General features: G+C 38.1%; 1 protein-coding gene across 41 annotated transcripts in view; it reads right to left on the bottom strand.

Moving 5' to 3' along the window:
* Positions 1–1,787: 1,787 nt before the first annotated feature.
* The window catches only part of ATG10 (autophagy related 10), a 305,844-nt gene continuing 293,955 nt past the window's right edge, over positions 1,788–13,676 (bottom strand). For 33 of the 41 annotated variants that reach the window (XR_012413821.1, XR_012413824.1, XR_012413827.1 and 30 more), the window contains 3 exons: positions 5,294–5,391; positions 4,516–4,631; positions 1,788–3,875 (listed from right to left, as the gene is read on the bottom strand). Coding sequence is in view for 32 of the 41 variants with exons in the window: in XM_065546451.2 (XP_065402523.1) it covers positions 4,532–4,631; positions 5,294–5,391 (198 nt within the window). In the remaining 9 variants the exon portion in view is untranslated. Of the gene's footprint in view, positions 3,876–4,515; positions 4,632–4,755; positions 5,058–5,293; positions 5,392–13,676 lie in introns of all 41 variants that reach the window. The other 8 variants (XR_012413822.1, XR_010587431.2, XR_012413825.1 and 5 more) reach the window with 3 other exon arrangements.

The raw sequence follows: 13,676 nt of genomic DNA, 5'->3' as shown, positions 1-13,676 counted from the left end.
AAAGCCTTCTTTGGCATGTGCTTGCCCACAGCATGCAGCCTACTGTTCCTGAAGCGTCCTCTTGTGTGTCCTCTTCACTGAACTGTGACATTGTTATGTCTCCCCATTTGCTATCTGTGGCACCTGGCCTAGGATTCAGTATGTAAGAGGAAATCTGCTGAAGTGAGTATTTTCATATTCTCACTCTCAAATTTCAATCCTAAAAAAACCTCACTGGAATATCTCTGGATTATGTAAGAGCTGGTTTTGACATTGCAGAGTTCTATTTTCTAATATTTTGGGAGTATGAATAAAAACCACTATACCTATCATAGGAGAAGTACATGCAAAAACCCAGTTCTGGCCTTTTTTCTCTTGATTTTAATAAGCGTTTGTTGGGGGAAAGGTGAATTTTGTGTTTTTTTTTTTAACCTCTAGCTTGTAAGCTAGGACCTGCTGAGCAACACAGACTCTGCTCCCTCCACTGCTCCCTCCACTGGTTCCTCAAAGAGTTTTCCCACCTCTCAAATTCCTAACCCAAGAGCCTTTCTACTTACCTGGCACACGCAGACATTCTTCTGTGTATGCTGCAACAGAGTAAATCAAGAACAGTGGCCAACACCTGAAATGACTTAATTCATACTTATCAAGTTGGGGAGAAATCAGAGTGGAAGAGAGGCAGCTAAAAGCTCATAGTGACAAAGCACAGTGAGTAATGAAGGGAGCACTGATTCAGGGCTGTGGTGGTCAGAGGTGGCTTTGTGAGAGTAAATCACCAACACCAGGGTGGGAATTGGGTAGATCTGTGGGGAAGGAAGCACTTCCAGGTGGGTACCAGCATAAGCAACAATCGGCTAAGGGTGTGAAGCAGAAGACTCCCCAGATCAGAGCGCGCTTGGCACTGGGGAGGGCTCCGGCATGCAGTGAGGTGGGGAGGAGTAGGGATGCTGGTGTCCCTGAAGGAGCAGGTCATTATCCACTGTCACCCCTCACTCCATGTCTCACTGCCTTGGTTATAAAGCACATTCAGTTTTATGCAGCATTTTGATCTTCTCTATGCCCTTGTCAGGTAAGCAGCATAGATACTGTGGGCTTTATTTTTCAGAAATAGTTTAAGAAGGAGATAAGAAAATTGGCCCAAGTCACACAGCTAGCAGCTAACCAGCCTCACAGTTTAGATCTCTGGACTTCTATTTCACAGACCTAAAAATTCACGGTTGTCGCAAAAGACACATAGCTGAATTTCCCCATTTTACAAATAAAGAAACTGAGGACCACAGAGGTGAAGAAATTTTTCCAAGGTCACACAGAAGCAGAATTTAGGAGGTTAGCTGGAAGCGGCTTTACCCAGCCTGATTTCTGATAGAAGATGCTGTACATTATATGAGGAAGCAGGGAGAAAAATTCTTCATATTGCCAAGAAAGAACAGTTACTTCAACAAAACCAAGTATCTTCTAATGTTTAATAACTGTCAGGATAACATTCCGTTCGCATAACTGCATTTATAAAAATGCAAATTGTTATCAACCAAAAATTAGAAGTTTTTTAAGTGAAAACAATTCTAGAAAGAAATCAAGCTGCTCGAGGAGAGGGATCTATCTAGGGAGAAAGGCCTCCCCAATCTACAGGAGCTCCTCAGAACTTTTTTCTGCCACTGATGAATTTTTAGGTCCTTGTTGATCAGAGAAAAAGTTTTATTTTTAACTTTTTAAAAAAAACTAAACGTTGGCTCCAAACTGATAGACTCTCATCTCAGAATCTGTTAGCAAAGGATAACTAATATTTGCAGACAAGAACACCATTCAGATGACACATTATTATAATTTATTTTACACTAGAAATGACATGGCTTGAGAAATGACTTGCCGAGAAATCTGTGTTTACATTAGGGAGAGTGGGGGGAAAATCCCTCACAGAAGTTGAAAACATGTTAAGCGGTAAATACCAAAATGCCCAGCAAGCATTTAAGCTGGCTCTCATCCTAACATGAATATGTGCAGCTCAGCATTTTAAAATTTACTTTTAGCTTTTCTAGCAGTTTGCATTAACCCTTTCTCTACTTCCACTTTCTCTGTGAGAGTTCAGCTCTTAATCTGCAGATGTGGACTGAGGGTGCTGTCAATGGTGCTCAGTGATCCACTGGTGAATGATGTCCTCACCTGGACTGGTTTCCTACAAGACGGCTGCCTTGTGAACATGTCTCCTAAGCTTCCTTCCTATCCAGGTAAGGCCTAGACAAACATTAGGAAGCAAGTTCAGCTTGTATGGATTGGAAAAGGCCTGTCAGTAGAGCAAAACAATACAAATCAATGTCACAATAAAGGTATATCCAGACCAGAGGTTCTCCAGAGCAGAATCACCCCCAGAGAGACTGTGTCAGGTGGCCCCAGCATCTGTAGCTGTAAACGATCCTCAGGTGATTTTAAGCATATCTCTCATTGAAAGACACTAATCTAGACTCTCTAAAAACCCAACGACATTTTAATCTTAGTTTCAGCTCCTAGTAAATGAAAACAAAAAACAAAACAAGCAACCAAAAAAAAAAAAAAAAGGTTCCAGGTTAGGTTTATCTTAATACTTAACTGGCTATGAAACTTATTTACAGCCTGAGTGAATACCAATTATATACAAGAAAGGTGAACATTTAATGAATATTTGTATAATACTTTACAATATCTTATCATGCATTAATGATCTCATGTGGTTCTCACAGCAACCCTATGAGGTAGCTTGTTATTTTCAAATTAAAGATGAGGAAAATAAGTCTCAGGGACACGAAGACTCGCTTAAGAGCCCTCAAAGAGTACAGCAGAGCAGCTGTGGGGTTGAGAAGTAGAGGGGTAAAATGACCATTGTTTTATTACTGTAGGTCAAAAAGAAATCTTAATGTTTAAATATTTTCTATAGCTTTTTAGAAAACTTCTAATTACTATGCCACATTTCGCTGGTAAAACATATTGTCTCACAGTAAAATATTGTGTTTTTTTCTTTATTTTACATCTATCTGTCTACACAAACACCCACACATACATACATACACACACACTCTCTCTCTCTTTCTCTCTCTCCCCTATCTTTGGAGTAAAACAGAAATAATCTATTGTTCCTGAGTTTGATTCTGGGAGAATCACTTAAGATAGGTCATGTTTATAACACCAGTTTCAGGGACAGGTAAATCCAGTAATTTAATTTTTGTATATCTTACATTAAAATGAATACACAAATACATTTCTCCCTCAATCTCCATATCAGACAAATGGAAGTGAAGTACTTGGCCTAGAAAAGAATAACCTGCAAGTGCCCTAATAATGTTGTTATTCCTAGTATTAGTAAGTTAAGATTCGTTTTTTGCTATTTATAGTGATGTGGTTTTTTTTTTTGGTTTTTGTTTTTTTTTTTTTTCTGAGACAGTGTCTGGCTCTGTCACCCAGGCTGGAGTGCAGTGGCACAATCTCAGCTCACTGCAACCTCTGCCTCCTGGGCTCAAGCCAACCTCCCACCTCAGCCTCCTGAGTAGCTGGGACTACAGGCACACACCACCACAAACAGGCAAATTTTTGTATTTTTTTGTACAGACATGGTTTCACCATGTTGCCCAGCCTGGTCTTGTACTCCCAGGCTCAAGTGATGCTCCCACCTCGGCCTCCCAAAGTGCTTGGATTGCAGGTGTGAGCCACCATGCCTGGCCATGATGTACGCCTTTGAAATGTTTCTTCTAAACATTCGGTCTATCAAATATCAGTTGCTGTAGACATTTGTGTCCAAGGGAAAAATAATCCATGTCAAATCTTGGTGAGATGAAATATTCCATGGTATTGGTCCTATTAAAGCCAGGGCTGGTCAGGTAAACTCTTGACATTCTTCATACCACAATTTCTAAGCTCGATAGAAGAATCTGAAGAACACAAAACAAAAGCCAAGAGAACAAAAGAAGATTAACTGAGCAGTAAAGACTTATTTAAGAATATCAGTACTAAAGTAAAACTATCCATTCCTGTCATTGAGTGCATGCTACTTACAGCAAAGTAAAATATTTCCTGAATTGGTGGCCCCCAACCTTTTTGGCACCAGGGACCAGTTTCAGGGAAAACCATTTTCCTACAGACCAAATGGGAGATGGTTTCAGGATGAAATTGGTTCACCTCAGATCATCAGGCATTGGTTAGACTCTCATAAGGAGCACGCAACCTAGATCCCTCGCATGCGCAGTTCACAATAGGGTTCACATTCCTATGAGGATCCAGTGCTGCAGCTGATCTGATAGGAGGCAGAGCTCAGGTGGTAATGCTCGCTTCCTCGCCCGCTCAGCTGCCTCTCACCTCCTGCTGTGAGGCCTGGTTCCGGTTCGTGGCCTGGGATTTGGGGATCCCTGTCCTAAATAACTTGGTAGGGGACTGATTGGAAAAATAAAAATTAAGTCAGGATTTGCCCACTAAAGATGAAAGCAAATTTTACATTTGGTGGGATGAGTCTAAATGCAATGGAGACACTGATCTTTGTAACAGCAAAACATTAAATCCAGGCTTTTCTTTTACCTTGTTAATTGACATTTCATTCAGCCTGAGAGGTTGCTTTGGCATAACTCAGAGGTAGATTCAGTCCAACAACTGGCCCTACAATGCTCAGCCATGATGTGATGTAGTTGACATTCCTAGGAAACAAGTGAAAAACAGGCCATGCTAACGTTTCCATTGTAGTTTTTGGATGAATGGTAGAATATCAGTTGGTCACCAACAATAACAGAAATGAGGTTTTCTTCAAAGATTTGTACCTACCACCTGGAATCTCAGCATTTCTGAATGCCAGCCCCATTGCTTGACAAGAATTTAAGGTCCAGAGAGCCTGTGAGGATCCTTTATTAGGGTAGTTGAAGAACGAGGTAAGATACTGGGGTTCCTGACTCCCCTTGATGATTCAAATTTTACCCTTGTGGTTTACAGCACTTACTAAGGTAGCAGAGTGCAATGATTAAGAGCATGGTTCTGAGGCCAAAATGCTTAGATTCAAATCCTACCACGTAACTAGCTGTGTGACCTTGTTTGAGTGGCTTAATTCTTCTGTTCTTTAGCTTCCTCCTCTGTAAATTGGGTAAAATAATGGTACTTAGCACATAGGAATGTTGCAAAAATCCAATGTCTTACTGTATCTAAAACTCTTAGAACAGCATCTAGCATATAGTAAAAATCAATGTGTTAGCCATTATTATTATTATAAATAATATTTCTTTTTTAGCCTAGCTTTTAGAGTCACATAGAAAGATTTACACTTTTAAAATCAGAGTAGAAGCCAATGTATCTTGATGGTGTTTCTTACTTATTGATTTTCCGAGAATTCTTTAATACTGGAGCCATGAATTCATTCGTTTTGCAGGGATGAAGTACAAAAAAGGGTTGCCCAAGTATTGGATGTTCCTGTAAGAATCAGAATTGGTCCAGGATCAGTGTGAGTTACTTTGAAAAGGCTAAAATAATTTATCTGGTTTACTCCTTTAAAATAAAGATTTGTCTCAGATTCCAAGTCATTGAATTAATATACAGGTTTATTTTCTATTTTCAAATGTAATTTATAATCCAAACATCAGAAAAAGTTGGTGAGAAAGGGCTACTCATTGATAAAGCAGTATGGTCGAGTATAGCAGGGCGCCCATTTTTGTTTACACAATATAAACTGTAGTTGCATTTTATCAGTTCCCTCTCTGTTGGCCAGTGTTTCTTTTTGGCCTATCATTGTTCTTCAGTTTTTCTTCAAGGATGTTCACAAAGCTCAGTAGTTCGACAACCTAAACAATTCATTTTATTCACCTTTTTGTCAATGGTAAGAGAATCAAAATCATTTGCATATTTCTTTACACAAATTTTGTCAACATGTTGTTTCAAGCCTATATGTATCCAGTGCCAGTGGGCACATGTTCCATGAGTAGAACTAGGGATGGGAGGAGATGGCCTGCACTATTTAAATTGTTCTACTTCTGTCTGTCTCTCTCTCTGTCTTTCTGTCTCTTGAGTTTTTGTTTTTCTTTTTCCTCCTTTCTCTCCTTCTGTCTCTCCCAAGGCTACAGGGCTGTTTTTATAAGTTAAAAGCCTAAAATGTAACTCTGTTCCTTTTATAAGGTAATAACTGGATATAAGATATAGGTCAGACCGCACCCAAGTTAGGGATGTGGACATCATTTGGCAAGCAATGGGGAGCCCTAGGAGGTTTCTATGTAGTGCACAAGTTCTACCAACACAAACACTATTATTGATGACACATTTATTGATTATTTATATTGTGGATTAACCATTATATCAATACTGCAAACTCAAATACCTATGAAGACGAAGCAGGTGACCTAAGGGGATAATGCCAGCTAAATACACCAGCAGATGACGGGGCTCAGGAGGAACTGCAGAGTGCACCCATCCAAGGCCATGCTGGCTACTCTGCTCCGGCCAACTGTCCCACGTGGGAATGCAGGTTCAGCATGCCAGACCTTCCTATTTGTGAAACGAACCTAGAAAACCTGAAGTTTATGTTAAACCTCCTACATTAAAGTGTTGGCACAAGACATTTTTAAACATGAGTGGGACCAGTAAAACAGGCTTGTAGGCTGGATTTAGACTAGGGGATGCCTAGCTTCTTCTCTTGGTTTCTTCTCTTAGCCAACCCAAGGGCAAGCTGAACTCAGAGCTGTTGATGGGATGAATTATGTGGCTGTCCCTGCTGCCTCTAGCCCTCAGCTCCAAACATTCATGTCTGCATGCTTATGCACACGTCCACTCACAAGAACTGGGAGGGACAATTCCACTTGTATTGGTGACACTGGGTATGGAGATGTGGGGTGGCAGTGGTGAGGGATGAGTTATCCACTAGTTGTAGGTTATTGCATGTATGTCGCATTTTTAGCATCTCCTGGCATTTTTTTCTCCCTGAGTGCCACCTCCAGGTGACTCTGACCAGTAGCCTGATTCTTCCAGCAAGGCATCAGTTTCCTCTCTACAGCTCTCTTCCCAACCTTCATTCCCATCCCTAACTGGGCCCTGGGCTCAAAGCCCTGATGGGTTGTGCCTATATCAAGTCCTCCTGTCCAACTTGAGTCTCGTTTCCCTTACCTGCCTTAAACTAATGTTAAGTAATTCAACATATATTAATCAATCATCTTTTTTATGTGTCTGCCAGAATATTTCTAGGTATAGTTATAGAGACCACTGTATCTCTTAGATAAACAATGTTCCTGATCCCATGGAACTTAGATTCCAGTGCAGAAGACAGCCAGTAAACATGCAGAATGAATAAATAAGATAATCCAGATAATTATAAGCCCTACGAAGGAAACACAACAGGGTAACATGATTCTGGAGGGATTTTGGTGACATTAGACTTGGAAAGGGAAGGCCTCATGGAAGAGGTAATACAATGGACTGAATGTGTGTGTCCCTCTAAAATTCATATGTTGAAATCCTAACCACCAAGGTGATGGTATTAGGAGGTGGAGCCCTTTGCAGGTGATTAGGTCATGAGGGTGAACCCCTCATGAATGGGATTAGTGCCCTTATAAAAAAGACCCAGAGAGCCCTCTCACTCTTTTCCTATCATGTGGGGATACAGTGAGAAGATGGCATCTATGAAATAGAAAATGGGTCCTCACCAGACACTGGATCTTCCAGTGCCCTCATCCTGGATCTTGTAGCCTTCAGAACTGGGAGAAATAAGTGTTGGTTGTTGAGTCACCCAGTCTATGGTATTTTTGTTATGACAGCCTAAATGGACTAAAACAAGGTGATACTTAATCAGAGATCAGAATGACAAGGAAAAAACAACCACGCAGAGATTTAGGAACAGAATGTGGGGGCAGATGACCCTATGGCGAAATGAGCATAGGAAATATGCAGGAAAAATGCAAAAAAATTTAAAATTGTCCTGGACTAAAATAATGACTGTTTAGAAAGCTGGAATTTAAAAAGATAAATGTAGTCTAAATTCTTTTGGGATGACTTACACAGTTGCCAATGGAAGGAATAAAGAGGTATAATCCAATCTTATTGATGTAAAGACATGTTAACTTTAATGAAATGAAACCTAGGCTTCTAAATTTCCACTGGACAGAAACACTCATAATAGGGAGAATCAGTTCAATCATGCAGCCTCCACTGTCTCCAAGACTCACTCTCCCTTTGGCATCTCTTATCTAAGAGGTGGATAGGCACTTACAGTTCAGGGGACATTTTCTTAGAGGAGTCTTAGGACCATGGCACACTGCAGCTCTGCTCATTTGATGCTTCTTTGTAAAGACTTGGACTTTACTTCTATAAGTCGTCTTTTCCTCGTTCCACATAGCAAGTGGGTAAGCACATGCATGAGCTCTGTGGTTACGACTGTTTGAGGTCAAGTCCTGCTCTACCACTTGGTAGCTGTGAGCTATCGGGAAAGTCACTTAACCATTTTATGTCTCTGTTTCTTCATCTGGTAACTGGCTAATGATAGATAGTATCTGTCTCAGAGATTGACTGTGACCCTTCAATGAGATAATACCGCAGAAGTACATAGAACAGTACCTGACACATAGCAGTCACTTGGTTGGCTATTAGTATTTAACCCATTAATATCTAAACAGAAAAGGATAACAGCCAGACATTCAGAAAGTAGTCTTATGGTACCCTATAATAAAGCCCAATTTCAATCTAAAAATAGGATATTCCTGTAAATTACGTAGCATATTAAAAGCATCACTGACCAGCATCTAAGTGTTTAGGAATATTTAACAACTGTTTATAAGTGAAAGGAAGAAAGGTCTGAATTAGTGAAAGGTCTAGGTCTATATGGCAACTAATACTATCACTATATTTGTATTCAGGTTTAAAACCAAATTAATGAAAAATAATTTAAATGAATTTAAATTAAAATAAAAAGCTTAGGTACTTCAAAAACACTTCAGTAATCTACAACATTTTAATATTCATTTTTCCTCAAAGAACATAAAACAGTCATATTAGCATTTAAGGTTATATTCTAATAGAATAAAATGCATGGCAATGCTCATTTAAAACACTTTTTAAAATAATTGAGACTTTTATGCCTTTGAAGAGCTTTTAGAATAGCTTCAGCATTTCTTTAATGCAGGTTTGGCCATCTTTAAAAAATTCTTTATCCTTTACTATACTGAGACCTTATATTTATATAATTAAATAGAATATATTAAAATGAATGATGGTCTTTAAAAATCACAAGTTTAAATTTATTAATAAATTGGATTTTAAAATAAAAATTATATTGTTTTGGCAAAATGCTTTTGGTTTAAAAGAATCAAGCCTATACTATGCTGATCACCTTAATATAGGAGTTATGAGATATATTTATGTAATCTTTTAGAATAATTTTATAAATTAATAACAATAGAAGTGGACTGCCAGCTGTGATAGAATAAAGAGGTCAGCAAATCCTCTTCCCAGAAAATAAGTATAAAAATGAACAAAATTGTCAAAAACAAACCATTTTTGGGTCCTGGAAATCAACCAAGGGCAAATATAAAATCTGAGAAGTGTTTAGTTCATGATAATCTGCCAAATTTCAAGTTAGAAACAGGGAATCTGAAGCATTCTTGCCTGGAAGTACTTCCATACCCCCTCCTCCTTTCCCCAATGTCCCCAGCCACTCCATCAATAGAAGTTTTACCAGAGCAGTCTGGCCATAAGAGCCAATAACTGTGTAGCCAGAGGGGCTGGCCTGATTTCCAAAAGACAGCTAAAACTATTGCTCAGCGGCACTGTCAATAAAAAATAGCAAAATAGGTACTAAATGAAAAGAAAAGGTTGCAGTCCCAGTTGAGGCAAGCAGCAAACTACCAGTATTTTAATGGGGACATTCTGGAAGTAAGACAGCCACGGAAGGGGTAGATAAGTTCTCCAGGCATCACTGGCTGATGGGAAGGGAATGTTCAGTGGAGACACGAGAAGGCCTGATGGGATGTAAGAGCTAAGGCCAACATGAATACTACTTGAATTTTCAGTGTGTTCCCAATCCATGTACACATTCATTGGCAAAAGAAAAAGGCATTATAGGCTTGAGATATTTGAGCACAATTTCTGTCCAATCATTGGCCAACCTGCAAGCTTTACAGACATAGCTGGATAACCCTGAGGAAGGCAGTCTAAAAAATAAAAATAAGAATTAAAAAACCAATAGCAAAGACATCAGTGGCCATACTTACAGGGAAAAAAAAAATCTGCAGACAAAGCCTAGGAAAGTTATTAACCAAACAAAAACAACAGCAACAACAAGAAAAAGACAACCCTCAGGAAAAAATATTGGAATCCAGAATTGCTGCAATATATTATCTAAAATGTCTAGTTTTCAAAGGAATTTATGTGACATGCAAAGAAACCAAAAAGTGTGGTTCATACCAGGGGGAAAAATCATTATTAAAAACTGACACTGAGTAGACTCAGATGTTGGATTTACAAATAATTCAAAGCAGTTATTATAAATATGTTCAGTGAATTAAAGAAAACTGGAATTAAAACAGAAAAATTATAACAATGGCTCTGCAAATAGCTAATCTCCATAGAGGAATACAAACTATAGAAAGAACTAAATAGAAATTCTAGAGTTGAAAAGTACAATACCAGAAATAAAAAATTCACTAGATGGACTCAATAGTAAATATGAGACAGCAGTAGAAAGGATTAGTGGATTTGAAAGTATATTAATAGAAAGCATTCAACGTGAAGAAAAGAGAAGAAAAACTTGAAGAAAAATGAGCCTTAGACATCTGTGGTATAACATCAGCTGTACCAGAATACATATAATAGTACTCTGAAAAAGAGAAGGAGAGAAAAGGGCAGGCAAAATAGCTGAAGAAATACTGGCTAAAAATTTCTATACTTTGATGAAATACATTAATCTACAGATCCAAGAAGCTCAACAAACTCTAAGTAGAAATATAAAAAGACCCACATTAGACACATCATAGTCCAATAACTGATAGCTAAACACAAGGAGAAAATCTTAAAAACAGCAACTGAGTCCTTTAGGACTCATCACATAAAGAGGAATAACAATTCAAAAACAGGTGACTTCTTATCAGTCCGGATAGGAGGAGAATGACATATTCAGAGTAATGAGGGAAAAAACCTGAATTGTCAACCAAGAATTCTACATTCTTCAGAAATGAAAGTAATATAAATATATTCCCGGGGAAACAGACTGAGAGAATTCCTTGCTAGTAGATTTGCCTTATAAGGTATACTAAAGAAAGTCCTTCTGGAAATAATACCAGAGTGTAACTCAAATGTACAGGGAAAAATGAAAAGTGTCATAAATGGTGAATATAAAAGACTAAGTACTTTCTCTTTTCTTAATTTTTTTAAAAAGACATAAGATTATATAAGCAAAAATCGTAACACTGTAGTGTTGAGTTTATAACATAAATATAATATACATGACAATAATGGTACAAAGGAAGGGGAAAGAAACGAAAGCATATTGAACAACATTGCCATATTTTATTTTTTCAATAATATTTTTAAGTTTTTTATTTTTTTTGAGATAAAGTCTCACTATGTTGCCAGGCCAGTCTTGAACTCTGAACTCATCGATCCTTCCACCTCCCAAAGTGCTGGGATTATAGGCATGAGCCCCCATACCTGGCCCAAAGTTGCTATCTTTTAGCAGAATTAAGTCAGTATTGACTAAGCATGGTGGTTCACGCCTGTAATCCTAGTACTTTGGGAGGCTGAGGTGGGCAGATCACTTGAGGCCAGGAGTTCAAGACCAGCCTGGCCAACATGGCAAAAACCTGTCTCTACTAAAAATACAAAAATTAGCTGGGCATGGTGGCAGGCGCCTGTAGTCCCAGATACTTGGGAGGCTGAGGCAGAAGAATCGTTTAAACCCAGAAGGCAGAGGTTGCAGTGAGCGGAGATTGTGCCACTGCATTCAGCCTGGGCAACAGAGTAAGACTATCTTAAAAAAAAAAAAAAAAAAAAAGCATTAAGTTGTGCCTCTGTTGTTAGAATATTAGTAAGCATGTTTTTGAAAGCATATGGAACCCAAAAGCTTTTTCTTGTTGTGAAGCAAATCCTTTAAGTACGTTGTTAATCATGAGCACTCTTCTAGCAATGTGTCAAAAGCATCCATAATTAATTTACATGGTTAAATTGTACATGCTTCAATACTCAATGCTTTCTAAAATGTATCAGTTTCTTTTAGTTGTGGCGAATTAGCCAAATCATTAATTACATTTCAAACACAAATGGAAAATTAATTTTTAGAATATTCCAAATAAATCCTTGTTTCTAAATATATAGGACTACTGAATATAAACCCTTGAGTTATGAAGAATGCAATAATGATCATATGACATAGAAAAATAACAAGTTTCCTTTATGTGACTAGAATTCACATATTATATCATTCACTCATTTATCAAACATTAAATCTTGTCTGATAATTTTAAATTGATTTAAGCCTAAATCAAGCCAATGGGTCTGTAAGTGAAAAATGTGGTTAATCCTGTGGAGATCTTAATGCTGCAGAAATCACAGAATTCAAAAGTTAGCATAGTGACCTGAGCCGATACTATTTTTTCAGTCACAGTCAATCAGGTGATTCTGCAAGCCCAGCAATTTGTATTCAGAGAAAGTAGAGTAGAGAATTTACAAGTAATTTGATGTTATCAGTGCAGACAATCAATGTAGATAATATTCTCCAAAAGCCATTATTTTCCAATGGAGATTTTGTAAGGTTTATGCTATCAAGAAAGATTATCTGTATTTTCTACTATTTTTCCTTCAAACAGCCGGAATCAAAGATGAAAGCAGTCATTAGTTGGTTTAGGAATTATGTGTTAGAGTTTTTTAAAAAAAATCTAAACTCTACTCCTTATTTGTTTAATGTACCCTTTTCAGAGATGGAAGAACATCAAAACCATTGGGATCCTTTTAGTGACATTTCTTAGATCGATTCAGGAGGTAAATTCATGTGGAAGTGCTACCATCTGCTGTCAGTAATAATGAACTGAGCAAATCTGCACTGAGAAAAATGTCCGTGTGGAAATACACACTGCCAATGAACTGTGTTAAGCTTACAACTTAATAAACACTTCTACTGGAACCAAGTTCTGCGAAATGGTTTTCCATGAAAACAGAAATGATGGGTCAGATTTCTATCTCTGTAACTCCAGAGAAGTTATATAGGCATATTTCCTCATGAAATTTACTTTAGCAATGGTTAAATGTCTCATAAAATAAGTCTGACAAGAATACTGTGAATTGGTTTTAGAACTATTAGATGTGACTATCACAAGGAAATGATAATACTGCACCTTCATTCTTACATGTAATAAATATGATGAGTTACTTGGTTCATTTCTTAATTTTCTTGGCTCTTTGGGAGGGCACAAATATAATTTCACATATTAAGCTTTCATCTAGTTTCATATTTAGACTGATCAAATTTGCCTTCCACGCTAGGCACATTCCTTAGAAATGAAAACAGGTATCTCCCTCATGCTAACCCCTCAAGCAGGGGAAGGCAAATGACTACCCAGCATCTGCAGTATCAGGCACTGGATTAAGTGCTTTACATGGCCACCTACCACAATAACTCTTTGAGGGAGCCTTATTATTGCCACGTGAGAGAACGGGTTTAGAGAGATTATGCGTAAGGTCATCCACGTACTGAGGGGCAGAGCACCTACATACCTCCAAAGAGCACACAC

The sequence above is a fragment of the Macaca fascicularis genome, chromosome 6, assembly GCF_037993035.2.
Source record: "Macaca fascicularis isolate 582-1 chromosome 6, T2T-MFA8v1.1".
Lineage (NCBI taxonomy): Eukaryota > Metazoa > Chordata > Mammalia > Primates > Cercopithecidae > Macaca > Macaca fascicularis.
Note: the sequence above shows the minus strand (reverse complement) of the source record. Positions and strands in the feature narration are given on the sequence as shown.